This window comes from Salvelinus sp. IW2-2015, linkage group LG9, assembly GCF_002910315.2.
Source record: "Salvelinus sp. IW2-2015 linkage group LG9, ASM291031v2, whole genome shotgun sequence".
NCBI lineage: Eukaryota > Metazoa > Chordata > Actinopteri > Salmoniformes > Salmonidae > Salvelinus > Salvelinus sp. IW2-2015.
The window spans coordinates 12,924,244-12,942,482 of record NC_036849.1 but is presented as its reverse complement, the minus strand read 5'-3'; the positions used below and the strand labels follow the sequence as shown (position 1 = coordinate 12,942,482).

General features: G+C 42.2%; 1 protein-coding gene across 6 annotated transcripts in view; it reads left to right on the top strand.

Annotated features, from left to right (window-relative positions):
- LOC111968586 (fermitin family homolog 2) overlaps window positions 1-18,239 on the top strand; it is a 98,671-nt gene that overhangs the window by 42,751 nt on the left and 37,681 nt on the right. For all 6 annotated transcript variants that reach the window (XM_023994270.2, XM_023994269.2, XM_023994266.2 and 3 more), the window contains exon 3: window positions 2,678-2,911. In XM_023994270.2, the coding sequence (XP_023850038.1) occupies window positions 2,678-2,911 (234 nt within the window). The remainder of the gene's footprint in view (window positions 1-2,677; window positions 2,912-18,239) is intronic.

Sequence of the window (18,239 nt, the reverse complement as noted above, 5' to 3'; positions counted from 1 at the left end):
AAGGGATTAGAATGCCACAACACAGCAGTGGGTCCCAACCTACTATATAGGGTCCTACTGCTCTAAAACGCCAGCATTGAGTCATCTTAAGGGTCTGTGATGATGATGATGATGATGACTCAGTGATATTCTAGAAGTAAACCGAGAGGGATGGAAATAGAAAGTACGTGGAGGGGTGGCCACCGGAAAGACTGACTGGATCAATGTCATAGTCTGCTAGAAACAGTGACTCAGTGCCTCACTCAATGCTTCCAGGAGAGAAGGGGGTGGATGAAAGGAGGGGGGGAATGGGACACCGCTCAGGAGAGTGTCTTTCTGGACGCGTGCCAGAGTGATTATGTCGTTGCTGTGGGGAACATCCGCTGATGCGCCCGTTAATGTTGTCCGTGCTTTTAGCCAGGACAATCTCACAATGGTTACGTCATGATTACTTGTCTTACACACACACACACACACTTAGTGGTATGACATCCATTTGAACCTGCAAAAATCAGTAGATACTTGAAGTACTTGACCCCCGATATGTCTGCATCGGAAGTGTAAACCGTGCTATATTCCCCATGTATACCAGTGCCATCAGATATGATATCCATTCTTCCACTGCCAATATGTGCGTCTGAAGGAACAGTACAGGCTGTCCATCTTTCACCTGTGAGTGGTAGCATGAAAACATATTTTCTCTGCTCCTGGGCTCTAAGGTATTAGAGGTTCAAAGGGAAAACAGCCTCAGAAAGCAGGTCATCACAATACTGCATTTGGAATAGAAAGCAAAGTAATCTCTTAACCAGCTGCTTTCAGTTCCCTCAAATCCCTGGGCTTTTCACGTTCTCTATGAAGACAGCGCTCAAAGGGGACACACTTATATCCCTTCATTCTATGACTTTTTTTCGCTAACTTTTTTTCTCTTCCTTATATTTGAAAGCTATTGCTGGCATCAAAGCCAAAACTTTTATTTCCCCCAAACGACCTAGTAATAATTTCGTTAAAGTTCTGCCTACGGCTTAGTATGGAAGGTAGGAGCAATGCTGAGGCGACATTGGCAAGCACTATGCTCTTAAACTCTTGATGGTTGCTAGGCAGCGCCAGTTAGCCATCCTCCTGCCAGTTCTACATTTTGCAAGCACTTCACATAGCCCACCACTAAGCATGCACTGTTTCCTTACCCACAACTGGATGGATCCATAAAGAATTACTGTGGGAACACATATCAGTGAATGGCAATTGAAGGCATGTATTCAATTGTTGCTTACGAAAACTCCCAAAGTCACCCAGTCCTTGTAATATATTTAAAGCAATAGCCTACCCATGTGTGGTCAACTAGAGGAGGATGAGGATGATTTCAGCCCTGTTTTGATTGGGACAGCGCCATCACACTGCTTTGAGACAATCGTGGGGTCTCGATAAATCAATAAATGTCAGATTTTTGTTTTCACTGAATCTCTGTTTGGATATTGGTTCGGCTACAATTATGCTGGGGAAATGTTAGTTGAGGTGAGAGCTGCCCATGGTCATCTTGTCTAGTGTGCTCATTGATCAGAACATTTCCCCATGTTATTTAGTTTAACAAGTGGATTATTTTGCTTTTCACTCAGTCGTTTAGTAGCCTAGACCTACTTCCAACCAAAAGCATGTGACTTAACTGACTGGTCTGATAATCAATCAATGTGATTTTGTTTCACTGAATCTCTGTCTATGTAGGTTATTTGGTTAATTGGTTTCTGACTGGGAAATAAGTGGATGTGAGGTGGTATAGCTCATCTATCACTGATCAGAAACATTTAGCATGTAATAATGTAGCCTAAATCAAATGTACTGTAGGCCTGTTGATTTCATTTGGATGGCGCAGCAATGGCTGCACAGGTCCTTAACAGGTCTAATTTAACTCAAAATATGTTATTTTATTATTTTTAAAATGTATTGTATTATTCTTATGTTTCTTAGGACATGCATAAATGAATTAATAATACATTTATTTTTGATGGTGTATATTCTCAATGGATTTATTCAAATTCATAAATCCTATGTGAAAGCAGTATTACAGACAAACGCACACACCCAGGTCCAACGTCATTGTTTTGAACCCGTCAGACAGTCTACTGGGAGGTGAGGGGTTTTGGGTGGCATGTCTCTGGCATTACTGGGATAACTGTGTGACTCTGGAACAAAGAGGGAGGTTTGAACCTGATATCCCCACAGTGTCACGTAAACAGCAGGCTTCTTTCACACTCTTCTCCTCACTTTGAGTTCCCCATTCCCTCTCCCTCTTGAAATAATCCAGGAGCCCTCACACTCTCAACCTCACCCACCTGGTCCTAAACGTGTTCCATCAGTCTGTCAGTGACACACAGAGGTTGCATTGTCTCGATTTACTTTTACCATAATTAAATTAATGAAGACTGTTGGCTTTAGCGCCATCGGTTTAGTATAAATCTAGTAGTTTGGCCATAGGCAGGACATAAAACAGCCATTGCAGTGACATGAATGAATTCCATACACAGTACAGTTTTGTGTTACTCAACTCTTTTGATTAGTTATGAAACGGACAACTAAACTGACATCGTTTGTTTATCTGGTCACTGACATCCAGTTTATTTTTGTTCTGGCCACTGTATCAAACTAATAAATGTAGTGATGGTTACTGACTGACTGACAAACTAATACTCTCTCCTCCCATCAGATGTGAAGAAGGACTGGTCGGACCACGCCCTGTGGTGGGAGAAGAAGAAGACGTGGCTGCTGAAAACCCACTGGACCCTGGACAAGTATGGTATACAGGCAGACGCCCGGCTCCTCTTCACCCCCCAGCACAAGCTGCTGCGCCTGCAGCTGCCCAACATGAAGCACATGAAGGTCAAGGTCAACTTCTCTGACCGCGTCTTCAAGGCCGTGTCCGACATCTGCAAGACTTTCAGTAAGTCACAGATGTTTTGTCAACTCTAACTATAATGCACCTATCCTACCAAAGGTCCTGTATAGTCTACAGTGTATACTCTTTATTTAAGGTTGGTTGAGCATGATGGTACCTCCTTTTGTCCACTCTAACCTTGCCATAATACTCTTGCTATTTTTAGATGAACTACTGGAAGCGTTCTCTACCTCCAATCTAGTCGGGCATGTCTGCTGCTGTTTTTTCCTTTCAGCCTTTTGTTGTGTTTATCAAACAGAGCCTGAGCTATCAGATATCAGCGCTCACTTCACCACCACTTCTGACAGGCAACTGTTCAGCCACCTTGACTCTGCTAGACCTGTCCTTGGAATAGCGTTGTCTGTTGACTAAACAGGATTCAGACAGGTTTAGCAAAGTTTATCAATCTAGCACCGCGTAATGACTCACACATTCAGAGATGGATATTATCTCACACACACACATTACTGTGTCCAGATTTAGCACTCAAGGCCCTGCCCCCTGACGAGCACTGAGGTCAGACACCCCTCTGTCAATATCTGCCCCTGGCCCTGTCAGCTAGAGTTCAGAGGAAAACATCAGTCTTATTTTTATTTATTAGGATCCCCGGCTATACTTCCTGGGGTCCAAACGGGGAACAAAACACAACAAATACATAATATACAGTGCCATCAAAGTATTCACACCCTTAAGGCTTTTCTACATTTTGTTACAGCCTGAATTTAAAATGGATTACATTTAGATTTTTTGTCACTGGCCTATGCCCAATAGCCCATAATGTCAGTGGAATTATGTTTTTCTAAATTAATAAAAGTTGAAATGTCTTTAGTCAATAAGTATTCACCCCTTTTGTAATGACAATCCTAAATAAGTTCAGTAACAATGTGCTTAACAAGTCACATAGTAAGTTGGATGGACTCTGTGTGCATGATTTTGTTTAACATGGTGAAGTTATTAATTACACTTTGGATGGTGTATCAATACACCCAGACTTTACAAATATACAGGCGTCCTTCCTAACTCAGTTGCCTGAGAGGAAGAAACCGCTCAGGGATTTCACAATGAGGCCAATGTTGACTTTAACGCAGTTAGAGTTTAATGGCTGTGATGGGAGAACTGAGGATGGATCAACAATGTAGTTACACCACAATACTAACCTAAATGACAAAGGGAAAATAAGGAAGCCTGTATAGAATTAAAAAAAGATTCTAAAACATGCACCTGTTTGCAATAAGGCACTAAAGTAATACTGCTAAAAATGTGGCAAAGCAATACACTTTTTGTCTTGAATAGAAAGTGTTATGTTTGGGGCAAATCCGATACATTACTGATTACCGCTCTCCATATGTTCAAGCATAGTGGTGGATAGATCATGTTATGGGTTTGCTTGTAATTGTTAAGGACTGGGAAGTTTTTCAGGATAAAAAAATGTTTGGAATGGACCCTAAGCACAGGCAAAATCCTAGAGGAAAATATGGTTGTCTGCTTTCCACCAGACAATTGGAGATTAATTCACCTTTCAGCAGGACAATAACCTAAAACACATGGCCAAATCTACGCTAGAGTTGCTTACCAAGAAGACAGTGAATGTTCCTGAGTGGCCGAGTTAGATTTTCAAGCAGATTTAAGTTGAAACTATCACAAGACCTGGAAACAGTTTTCTAGCAATGATCAACAACCAATTTGACAGAGCTTGAAGAGAATAATGGGCAAATGTTGCATAATCCAGGTGTGGAAAGCTCTTAGAGACTTACCCAGAAAGACTCACAGCTGTAATCGCTGCCAAAGGTGCTTCTACAAAGTATTGATTCAGGGGTGTGTATACTTATGTATATTATATTTTATGTTAAAAAAAATGTATATTTCATTTTCAATAAATTTGCACAAATGTCTAAAAACAAGTTTTCACTTTGTCATTATAGGGTATTGTGTGTAGAAAAAAAGTAATTTAATCCGTTTTGAATTCAGGCTGTAACACAATGTGGAATAAGTCAAGGGGTATGAATATCTTCTGAATATAACACTTCATAATATCCTGTTTCTGCCTCACGCTTCAGAAACACGAGATGGCCAAGGCTTGTGCAATGCCACTTACATACATAATACAATACATAATACAGTGCAAATTACAATACAAAATAAATAAAAATAGCAGTCTCTTCAGTCCCTGTTGTGCGGTAAGGTGTTCTTTTATCTATTTTTTCAAATCTGGTTTTATTACTAGCTTGAGTTAAGTATCAGAGTTCCATGTAGTTTCCCCAGCCTCTGTTCTGGACCTGGGGACTGTGAAGAGACCTCTGATTGCATGTCTTGTGTGGTACCGATGCGTGTCCGAACTGTGTGCCAATGCCCTCGTGACCCTGTAACATGGCTCTCTGTCACCCCTCCATGTCGGCTCCAACCAGAGCCCTCTGTCGCCACTGAAGACTGCTGCTGCATTAGGGGAAACGCTTTTTATATGAAACATTCATCAGGCACTTTCAAGGACATCTGTTGGTCTTTTTTTTTCTTTTTTTTCTGTCCCATGTCATGTCTCAGGAGTTATGGCTGCTCTACTCTTATGGTTGGCTCTACTAGGTAACACTGCAACTTTGTTTCTTATTTTGCTAAACGGGAACTTTTATTTAGAAAGGCGAAAAGAGGCCCACTGAACTAGTATGAATTTATTTTCTTAGAAATTAGAGGAAAAATAACATTTTTGATGGAGTATTAAATAAACTGTATGTGCTGGATGACTGTTGTTATTCAGAGATAGGTGACTAACTAAATGAACAGGCTAGTAGCAGGCTCCTCTCCTCTATGCTGCTCAGTCCTTGTTAGGAATGTGTCTACCTCTGCGGTAATAAATCTATTTTAGTTTCGGAGAAATTCAGGACGAATTGCTCTTGGCTGACTTGGCGCGTGCCGAAGTGTCATACAATGACTTACGGTGGCTGGGAAGGGACTCGCAGTGCCTCTCTCATACTTACCTCTCCCTTTCCTTGTTGCCTTTTAGAAGGAGAATTTGTAGGGAAATTCTAGAACATTGAAGTTTTCAATCATGTCCTTCATACATGTTCACAATGACCTAGTCTCTTCTGGAACTACCGTGCTTATAGAAAGTCTACACGCCCCTTGGATTTCTTCACATTTAATTTTATTTATTTATTAAAGATTTAATGAAAAATAAACACTAGTATACCTTGATTAAATAAGTATTCACCCCCTTGATCAATACCTTTGGCAGCCATTACAGCTGTGAGTCTTCTTGGGTAAGTCTCTGAGCCTTCCACACCTGGATTGTGCCACATTTGCCCGTTTTATTATTTTCAGAATTCTTCAAGGTCTGTAAAATTGGTTATAGATCATTGGTTATAGATCATTGCTAGACAACCATTTTCAGGTCTTGCCATATATTTTCAAGCAGATGTATGGTCCTGTGTGGCCCAATTGGTAGAGCATGGTGTTTGCAACACCAGGGTTGTGGGTTCGATTCATACGGGGGACCAGTACGGAGGGAAAGAAAGTGTGAAATGTATGCACTCACTACTGTAAGTCGCTCTGGATAAGAGCATCTGCTAAATGACTAAAATGTAAAAACTGTAACTTGGCCACTCAGGAAAATTCACCGTCTTCTGGTAGACAACTCCAGTGTAGATTTGTGTTTTCGGTTATTGTCCTGCTGAAAGGTAAATTCCTTGCCCCAGTCTCTGGTGTAAAGCAGACTGAATACGTTTTTCCTCTAGGATTTTGCCTGTGTTTAGGTCTATCCCATTCTGAAAAACGTCCTAGTCTTTGCTGTTTCAAATGGGAACAAATGAGTCATAGTGGGCAGAACAACCAAGGAGGTGGGCAGAGCCAAGCACGAGCTAGCGAGAGTTTATTGGCGTGTTCTAGCATGCATTTGCATATTTCCATTAGGGAACGCCTACTCTGAAGTGCGCGTATGCAATAACTCAATAAGCCTTTGCACTCCTAAACCAAAGCAATTTAAAAAAAACTTTGTCAAAGTGTAAGTCTACAAAACTTAGTCCACTCTGTTCGTAACATATTCTAGTTTTGGGAACAGAAAACTATTGAGATTTCATCGATGAGAACATTTCCAGAATGTTGGCCAAAATCCATCTTCTCCCACTTCTCCCGCTACCGGCCACTGTGCTTGAAAATAAGGATACAGTTACTCAGTGATGTGTTGGATTTGCCCCAAACATTTGCATTTAGGTCAAAAAGTGTTCCTTTGCCATGTTTTTTTGCAGTATTACTTTAGTGCCTTGTTGCTTGTTTTGGAATATTTTTGTTCTTATTTTCACTCAATATTGTAGTCACTACAATGTTGTTGATCCATCCTCAGTTTTCTCCCTTCACAGCCATTGAACTCTGTAGCCGTTCTAAAATCATCAATGGCATCATAAAAGATCCCAGAAATGTTCCAAATACACAAAAAGCTTAGTTCTCTCAATTTTGTGCACAAATTCATTTACATCCCTGTTAGTGAGCATTTCTCCTTTACCAAGATAATCCATCCATCTGACTGGTGTGGCATATCAAGAAGCTGAATAAACAGCATGATCATTACAAACAGGTGCACCTTGTGCTGGGGACAATAAAAGGCCACTCTAAAATGTGCGGTTTTGTCACACAAGACAATGCCACAGATGTCTGAAGTTTTGATGGAGTGTGCAATTGGCATGCTGACTGCAGGAATGGTCACCAGAGCTGTTAATTTTTGAGCCGCCTCGAACATCGTTTTAGAGAATTTGGCAGTACCTCCAACCAGCCTCACAACCGCAGACCACGTGAATGGCTTTCTGTGGGCGACCGTTTTGCTGATGTCAAAGTTGTGAACAGAGTGCCCCATGGTGGCAGTAGGGTTATGGTATGGGCAGGCATAAGCTACGGACAACTAACACAATTACTTTTTATCAATGGCAATTTGAATGCACAGAGATACCGTGAACGAGATTCTGAGGCCCATTGTCGTGCCATTCATCCACCGCCATCACCTCATGTTTCAGCATGATAATGCACGGCCCCATGTCACATGGATATGTACACAATTCATGGAAGCTGAAAATGTCCCAGTTCTTCCATGTCCTTCATACTCACCAGACATGTTACTCATTGAGCATGTTTGGGATGCTTTGGACCACCGTGTACGACAGCGTGTTTCAGTTCCCGCCAATATCCAGCAACTTCACACAGCCATTGAAGAGGAGTGGGACAACATTCTACAGGCTACAATCAACAGCCTGATCAACTCTATGCCAAGGAGGAGTTGTGCTGCATGAGGCAAATGGTGGTCACATCAGATACGGACTGGTTTTCTGATCCACGCCTGTAACTTATTTTTAAAGATATATCATTTGACCAATAGATGCATATCTGTATTCCCAGTCGTGAAATCCATAGGATAGGACCTAATCCTTTTTTTGTTCAATTGACAGATTTCCTTCTATGATCTAACTCGGTAAAATCGAAGACATTTTTGCATGTTGCATTTTTATTTTTGTTCAGTGTACATCCTCCACAGTATAATTAAATGAATCATGCTTAAAGATATTCAATGTCTGGTAACAATAACAAATCTACCAATCACTGCAATTCTTTGAGGCATTAAAAAAAAAGAAGCTCGCTGGTCTTTGTAGTTGAATCTTGAAATTCAATACTTGCTTTGGGTACCTTAAAGATGTACAGTGGCAAGAGAAAGTATGTGAACCCTTTGGAAATACCTGGATTTCATACAATTTGATCTGATCTTCATCTAGGTCACAACAATAGACAAACGCAGTCTGCTTAAACTAATAACAAAAATAATTATATGTTTTCATGTATTTATTGAACACACCGTGTAAACATTTACAGTGCAGGGTGGGAAAAGTATGTGAACCCTTGGATTTAATAACTGGTTGTCCCTCCTTTGGCAGCAATAACCTCAACCAAACGTTTTCTGTAGTTGCGGATCAGACCTGCACGATGGTCAGGAGGAATTTTGGACCATTCCTCTTTACAAAACTGTTTCAGTTAACTTCTTATGGCTGCATCCCGCTACCGGGATCGATATGACAGCAGCCAGAGAAAGTGCAGGGCGCCAAATTCATACAACAGAAATCTCATAATTAAAATTCCTCAAACATACATGTGTCTTATATCATTTTAAAGGTATTCTTGTTGTTAATCCCACAAGTGTCCAATTTCAAATATGCTTTTCAGCGAAAGCACTACAAACGATTATGTTAGGTCACCATCAAACCACAATAAGCACAGCCATTTTTCCAGCGATAGATAGCAGTCAGAAAAAGCAGAAATAGAGATAAAATGAATCACTAACCTTTGATTATCTTCATCAGATGACACTCGTAGGACTTCATGTTACACAATACATGCATGTTTTGTTTGATAAAGTTCATATTTATATCAGAAAATCTGAGTTTACATTGGCGCGTTACATTCACTAGTTCCAAAAAGTGATTTTGTATAGCCACATCGTTTCAACAGAAATACTCATCATAAATGTAGATGATAATACAAGTTATACACATGGAATTATAGATATACCTCTCCTTAATGCAACCGCTGTGTCAGATTTCAAAAAAACTTTACGGAAAAAGCAAATCATGCAATAATCTGAGACGGAGCTCAGAACAATAGCCAAATTAGCCGCCATGTTGGGGTCAACAGAAACCAGAAAATACATGATAAATGTTTCCTTTGATGAACTTCATCAGAATGCAGTCCTAGGAATCCCAGGTCCACAATAAATGCTTGATTTGTTCGATAATGTCCGTTATTTATGTCCAATTAGCTACTTTGGTTAGCGCCTTTGGTAAACAATTCCAAAGTCACAAAGCGCCTCCACTATAACGTGACGAAATGTCCAAAAGTTCCGTAACAGTCAGTAGAAACATGTCAAACGATGTACTGAATCAATCTTTAGAATGTTGTTAACATCTTGAATAACGTTCCAACCGGAAAATTTAATTGACTTCAGAAGAGCGGTGGAACGGACGTCCTCATGTGAAGGCGCATGGTGAATGCGTGATCAGCTCGTGGCAGTGATTACTCATTCCTGTCTCCGTCGGCCTCCCTTCACATTAGTCATCAGACAAAGTTCTGTTGACTGTTGACATCTAGTGGAAGCCGTAGGAAGTGAAAACTCATCCATATCTCGCTGTAATTTCAATGAGAGGTTGAAAATCTGCCACCTCAGAAAAAATTCAAACAGGAAGTGGAACTTCTCAGGTTTTTGCCTGCCATATGAGTTCTGTTATACTCAGACATAATTCAAACAGTTTTAGAAACTTCAGAGTGTTTTCTATCCAATATGAATAATAATATGCATATATTAGCAACTGGGACTGAGGAGCAGGCCGTTTAATATGGGCACCTCTGTGCACCTTTCATCCAAGCTACTCAATACTGCCCGTGCAGCCATAAGAAGTTTAGCAATATTCTTGGGATGTCTGGTGTGAACTGCTCTCTTGAGGTCATGCCACAGCATCTCAATCGGGTTGAGGTCAGGACCACTTCAGAATATGTATTTTCTTCTGTTGAAGCCATTCTGTTGTTGATTTACTTCTGTGTTTTGTGTCGTTGTCCTGTTGCATCACCCAACTTCTGTTGAGCTTTAATTGGCGGACAGATAGCCTAACATTCTCTTGCAAAATGTCTTCATAAACTTGGGGGTTCACTAGGGGTTCACATACTGTTTCCAACCCACACTGTGAATGTTAAAATGATGTATTCAATATAGATGAGAAAAATACAATTTGTGTGTTAATAGTTTTAAGCACACTATGTTTGTCTATTGTTGTGACTTAGATGAAGATCAGTTCAAATTTGATGACCAATTTATGCAGATATGCAGGTAATTCCAAAGGGTTCACATACTTTTTCTTGCAATTGTAGTCCTTTAAAATATAGTATTTCCCACCGTAAAGCACGGAACTGGCCAAAATGCAAATTCCTTACGTTTGAGTTATGTTATAATTGTAGTCCTTTAAAGGAAGGGTAGTCCTTTAAAAAAATGTCAACCCCTATTATTTCACACAAAGTCCATATAATGTATTTGATTTGTTGTTAAGCCAAATTTTACTTCTGAAATAATTTAGACTTGCCTAAACAAAGGTGATGAATACTTATACAATTACTATTTTAGTTATTTAATTTGTATTAAATTATAAAAGTTTGTAGAACTGTTAACTTTGACATGATGGAGTATTTTGTGTAGATCAATGACACGAAATTACAATTAAATCAATTTCAATCCCACTTTCTAACGCAACTAAATGAGAAAAACGTTCAAGGTGGTGTGGACTTTCTATAGGTACTGTTTTATTTTTAATTATCTGGTTGACTTTCAATTTGTGTGACTGACATAGCGCTGCACAGCATAGGGAATGAGATGGGGAATAAGCAGGGCCATGGAGAGAAGACTGGAGGCCTGTCCAACTGGCTCATACTGCAGACAGAAAGAAGGGGAGAGATGGATTCTCTGAAGCTGTGCGAGACGGTGACCATTCAGATTGACTCCCACGCTCATTTCATTCCGTCTTACCCTTTCTCTCGCTTTCCTCATAATGATTGATTTGGAGAGTATTTTTTGTAGGTCACGCAGTAGCTGTTTCCTGGCGCAGACCAAGTTCACTCCTCCACTACAGGGATTTCTGTCTCTGTCCCTCTCTCTTTCCCTTCACAAACCAAATAGACTAACATCCAAGCACACATCACTAACATCCACATTCTTTCTCTCGCTTTCTATTTGACTCTCCCCTACTCTCTCGCTCCCCTCCCTCCCTACGTACCATTAACCAGATGTGTAACACAGCTGGGGTCTCCCTAGCCATGTGAATCACACATACATTTAGTGTGGGCGATCAATCTAATTATTACTGCAGTGCTGCTGTTCTCCCATGTCCACAGCAGCTGGCTAGAGCCCAGTCAGCCCCCCCCCCCCACCACACACACACACACAGTCCATCTGGGGCTGGATGGGGCAGTGCAGTGGGACCCAGAACACAATAGTAAAATGTCTGAATTCCCCTTCACTCCACTCCAGTGTTGAACTGTCCTACTATCATAGTTTCTGGCAGCTCTGTGTTCCTGGACAATGATGTGTGTTTGGCTTGTCTGTCAGTGAGGGGGAGGCATTTCCTTGGTTTTGATCGCTTTGATAATGAAATGCCATGTTTATCCTTCGTACTCGGAGCCAATCTAGTAAATGTTTTTTCTTGATTCTTTAAAGCTGGTATTGTGTTAGGGCAGTAGTACTAGCCCATACAGCCCAAGAGGGCAGGCCTGGGCCAGATGTGTGAAACTGATCTATAGTGGGCGACTGACTAGGTGTCAACCATGACACTGTTGTGCAGTGATCCAGAACACCCTCACCACCACTATATTTTTCCTTCTCCGGCCCACAAAGCCTCGACTCAGACGAGACGCAAGCTGCCAGCTGGTCGGTCTCCTCACATGAGAAAGGGCGTGATTCCAGAGCGCGCCAAGAAAACGTTGGGGTGCGGCCCTGCCACCCTGTCTGTCTGCAGAAGGACAACCAATATGGGTGCTACACTAGGGTGGGGAAAGTGGACTACTTTCGTCTTCTGGAGTCTAGGTTTTGTATGGTGTGTTTTGTTGTTGATGTGATCTTATGAGTGGGGTTACAGTCTGTCCTCTTCAATAAGATATTTTTTTCCTTCTTGATGTTTAATTTACAGCTGAGGTGTTGCACACAGACAGTCCATTTTATAGAGACTGCTGCTGAGAATGACACTGTCCTGTTACTGTGTTGTTGGTCAGACCTGCCCTGAAGTTAGCCTATAAGGAAGATGGGGAGATGTGGCGAGAGAGAGATGAATAGAAGGAGCAACAGATGGCTAGAAGGGGAGAGTGATGGATAGGGGGAGAGAGCGGAAGAGAGCAATGGTTAGGGGGAGAGAGCGATGGATAGATACGGGAGAGATGGTTTGGGGGGTGCAAGAGATGGATGAAGGGACTGACAGATGGATAGATAGGAGGGGGGACAGATGGAAATTGAGTGAGGTATAGAGATAAATGGATGGATAGAGATTGAGAGAAGTGGGACGTGTGGTCAGTTCCCAGGCTTTGTTCTGTTCTCCATGGTCAGTGTAGTTAGTGTTCTACGTATCAAGTTTTACCGTGGTCCAGTATATTTGTGGACCATCACACTGACCTGGTTCCAGAGTGGCGAGGCTTGGTTTTTGATAATTTATCAATGCTGTGTGACCACAGTTTCATTTTCTACTCCACAATTAACATGTTAGCCAGAAGATAAATATTTTAACATTGTATTGCTAGTTTGCCCATACACAAACTCCTGCCCCTAGTCATAATGCAGAAAGAACCTATGTCGCTCTGGAGAAGTGTCTGCTAAATTACAAAAAATGTAAATGGTTCTGTGTGATGGGTCTCACTCCCATGGCAATGAATCACGTCTTACTCTTACAATTGTACTGCGGGGTTGGCAGTCTGTCCGTCCACCTGGCTATGAGCCTGGATCATGTCAAAAGGATTTGAATGAAGCTGTTTCTTATTTTGTGGGCATCATGTTCTGTAATGAACATCAACCACTTGTAGACCTTTGCTTTGATTCTGCCTGAATCTGATTGGGTAGAAGCGTTGCACTTACCCACAGATCTAGGATCAGCTCACGCACCCCAAATCCTAACCTTAAGGTCAAATACTATTCTGTCAACACCTGCTGTTTCTGGATGGTATGACAGTATTACTTCATCCTGCACCCTGTCCTCTTTCTCTCTCTCTACTCCTTCTAATTATTGGCAGGCATTCCTGATGTTACTACCCCACTCTCTGCTCCTCTCTTACTTTCATGTGACTGATGAAAAGAAGGTCTCTGTCCATTCTTTCTTCAGCCCATCTCTTGCAGTTGCTGGGGTTGAAGAGGTAGCAATCATAACAGTTTGATATTTGAAATGGCCATGTAAAATGGTATATTTTGCTCACAGATTTTAGTCTGTGGATAACAACAGCACTTGACACTTGGTGTAACTACCGTAGACACTCGCTCCACCTCTGTGCTCAGGCCAGGCAGCATGCCTGCACTTACATGGCTGTATAAGGGCACAGGGCTTGTGCTGTGCAAGAGCGATGGAGGAGAGATGGAGGGAGTGAGGGAGAGCGAGCTACCATCTGGTAGTTCTTACACCATGGAATGCTTTTTGCTTTAGTAACACAAACTAAACAAGAAATTCTCACCAAGCCAATAAGTTCTCTCTCGCTATTCTTCTGTCGCACTCGTTTGCGCTCTCGCTCTCTTTTTCTCTCTCGCACTCTTTCACTTTCTCTCTCCCGCCGTTCTTTTTCTTTCTCTTCTGTCTCATACATTGTCCTCCCTTGCTATGGAAAAAGGAGGGAGTGAAAGTTGTAGGGCATGAGGGATTTAAATAGATTTTAAAAGGCAAAAATTTGACAATAGCCAAATGAATATTATGAAATTGAAATTCCAGTCAACCGCACATCTCTTAAATGAGTGTAGAAGCATAGATAAAAGACAGCACAGACATTTACCCCAGCTGTGCTTTTAAAATCTAGATGGTGCACATCTATCTTTCCCAGACACATTCTGGCAGATTCAGCCAGCTCCTCCGAACCGTTCCAAAAACGTCCTGAACACTGGAGATTAATGTTGAGTGATGGTTCCCTGGCCTCTCCAGCTAACACAGAGGGGAGTGTCGAGAGAGGAGAGGAGTAGAAAGCAGAGGCGTGGAGAGCGGGAGAGAAGAGGAGGAAAGAGGGATGTTGAGGGGGTTGGTGCAGCTCTGTTTGAGTCATTAAATCAGGTCTGCAGTATGTCTGTCAGAGGAGACGTTAAACAAACGCCCAAGCATAGTTTCATTCCATCTACACGCGCACACAACCGGAATTTTAAAATTGATTAAATTGATTGATTTTTTTGTCACTGGCCTAAACACAATAGCGCATAATGTTAAAGTGGGATTGTTTTTTCAAAATGTTTAAATTATATATATTTTTTAATGAAATATTAGTAAGTATTCAAACCCTTTGTTATGGCAAACCTAAAGGTCAGGAGTAAAAATGTGCTTAACTAGTCGCATAATAAGTTGCATGGACTCACAAATACAATTATCTGTAAGCTCCCTAAGTCGAGCAGTGAATTTCAAGCACAGATTCAAACACAAAGACCAGGGAGGTTTTCCAATGCCTCACACAGTAGGGCACTTATTTGTAGATGGGTAAAAAAAAGCTGACATTTAATATCCCTTTTTGAGCATGGTAGAGTTATTAATTACACTTTGAATGTTGTATCAATACACCCAGTCACTACATGTGTCCTTCCTAACTCAGTTGCCGGAGAGGAAGGAAACCGCTCTGGAATTTCACCATGAGGCCAATGGTGACTTTAAAACAGTTAGAGTTTGTGATAGGAGAAAGGAGTGATGGGAGATAACTAAGGATGGATCAACAACATTGTAGTTACTCCACAATACTAACCTAATTGACAAAGGGAAAAGACAGAAACCTGTACATAATACAAATATTCGTAAACATGCATCCTGTTTGCAACAAGGCACTAAAGTAATACTGCAAAAAAATGTGACAAAGCAATTCACTTTTTGTCCATAATACAACATGTATGTTTGGGGCAAATCCAATACAACATATTACTGAGTACCACTCTCCATATTCTCAAGCACAGTGGTGGCTGCATCATGTTATGGGAATGCTTGTAATTGTTAAGGACTGGGGAGTTTTTCAGGATAAAAAAAATGAATGGAGCTAAGCACAGGCAAAATCCTAGAGGAAAACCGGGTTCAGTCTGCTTTCCACCAGACACTGGGAGATGAATTTGCCTTTCAGCAGAACAATAACCAAAAACACAAGGCCAGATCTACACTGGAGTTGCTTACCAAGAAGACAGTGAATGATCCTGAGTGGCCAAGTTACAGTTTTGATGTAAATCTACTTGAAAAACTATAGCAAGACCTGAAAATGGTTGTCTAGCAATGATCAACAACCAATTTGACAGCTTGAAGAGAATAATGGGCAAATGTTGCATAATCCAGGTGTGGAAAGCTCTTAGAGACTTACCCAGAAAGACTCACAGCTGTAATTGCTGACACAGGTGCTTCTACAAAGTATTGACTCGGGTGTGAATACTTCTGTAAATTAGATTTCGGTATTTCATTTTCAATAAATTTGTCAAATCTACATTTGGTTGTCATTATGGGGTATTATGTGTAGATTGGTGAGAAAATAAACATTTAAATACATTTTGAATTGACTGTACCACATCAAAATGTGGAATAAGTCCAGGGGCATGAATACTTTCTGAAGACACACACACACGCTCAAACTGAACTGCAATGTGACTGTTTACTTCATCCTTTGCATGCCAGCCAGTCTTTGATATAGACACACACACAAGCTCTGTGCTGATGTGTAGTTGTTTATGCCATCTGCTGCAACTCCGCCATCCAGTGTGTTGTGAAGAAGCGCTAGGTTAGAGGCTCTCATCCAGTGTTTTGTGAAGAAGCGCTAGGTTAGAGGCTCTCATCCAGTGTTTTGTGAAGAAGCGCTAGGTTAGAGGCTCTCATCCAGTGTGTTGTGAAGAAGCGCTAGGTTAGAGGCTAGGCTCTCATCCAGTCGTGTTGTGAAGAAGCGCTGTAGAGTTAGAGGCTCTCATCCAGTGTGTTTGTGAAGAAAGCGCTAGGTTAGAGGCTCTCATCCAGAGTGTGTTGGCTGCAAGAAGCGGCTTAGGTTAGAGGCTAGCTCTCATTCCAGTGTTTGTGAAAACGCCTAGGTTAGAGGCCTCTCATCCAGTGTGTTGTGAAGAAGCGCTAGGTTGACTAGGCCTCTCATCCAGTGTGTTGTGAAGAAGCGCTAGTTTAGAGGCTCTTCATCCAGGTGTTGTGAAGAAGCGCTAAGGTTAGAGGCTCTCATCCAGTGTGTTGTGAAAGAAGCGCTAGGTTAGAGGTAGGCTCTCATCCAGTGTGTTGTGAAGAAGCGCTAGGTTAGAGGCTCTCATCCAGTGTGTTGTGAAGAAGCGCTAGGTTAGAGGCTAGGCTCTCATCCAGTGTGTTGTGAAGAAGCGCTAGGTTAGAGGCTAGGCTCTCATCCAGTGTGTTGTGAAGAAGCGCTAGGTTAGAGGCTCTCATCCAGTGTGTTGTGAAGAAGCGCTAGGTTGAGAGGCTAGGCTCTCATCCAGTGTGTTGTGAAGAACCGGCTAGGGTTAGAGGCTCTCATCCAGTGTGTTGTGAAGAAGCCCTAGGTTAGAGGCTAGGCTCTCATCCAGTGTGTTGTGAGAAGCGCTAGGTTAGTAGGCTCTCATCCAGGTGTTGTGAAGAAGCGCTAGGTTAGAGGCTCTCATCCAGTGTGTTGTGAAGAAGCGCTAGGTTAGAGGCTAGGCTCTCATCCAGTGTGTTGTGAAGAAGCGCTAGGTTAGAGGCTAGGCTCTCATCCAGTGTGTTGTGAAGAAGCGCTAGGTTAGAGGCTCTCATCCAGTGTGTTGTGAAGAAGCGCTAGGTTGAGGCTAGGCTCTCATCCAGTGTGTTGTGAAGAAGCGCTAGGTTGGTAGGCTAGGCTCTCATCCAGTGGTGTTGTGAAAGAGCGCTAGGTTAGAGGCTAGGCTCTCATCCAGTGTGTTGTGAAGAAGCGCTAGGTTAGAGGCTAGGCTCTCATCCAGTGTGTTGTGAAGAAGCGCCTAGGTTAGAGGCTAGGCTCTCATCCAGTGTGTTGTGAAGAAGCGCTAGGTTGGAGGCTAGGCTCTCATCCAGTGTGTTGTGAAGAAGCGCTAGGTAGAGGCCTCTCATCAGTGTGTTGTGAAGAAGCGCTAGGTTAGAGGCTAGGCTCTCATCCAGTGTGTTGTGAAGAAGCGCTAGGTTAGAGGCTAGGCTCTCATCCAGTGTGTTGTGAAGAAGCCCTAGGTTAGAGGCTGGCTCTCATCCATGTGTGTTGTGAAGAAGCGCTAGGTAGAGGCTAGGCTCTCATCCAGTGTTGTTGTGAAGAAGCGCAGGTTAGAGGCTCTCATCCAGTGTGTTGTGAAGAAGCGCTAGGTTAGAGGCTAGGCTCTCATCCAGTGTGTTGTGAAGAAGCGCTAGGTTAGAGGCCTCTCATTCAGTGTGTTGTGAAGAAGCGCTAGGTTAGAGGCTAGGCTCTCATCCAGTGTGTTGTGAAGAAGCGCTAGGTTGGAGGCTAGGCTCTCATCCAGTGTGTTGTGAAGAAGCGCTAGGTTGGAGGCTAGGCCTCTCATCCAGTGTGTGTGTGAAGAAGCGCTAGGTTAGAGGCTAGGCTCTCATCCAGTGTGTTGTGAAGAAGCGCTAGGTTGGAGCTAGGCTCTCATCCAGTGTGTTGTGAAGAAGCG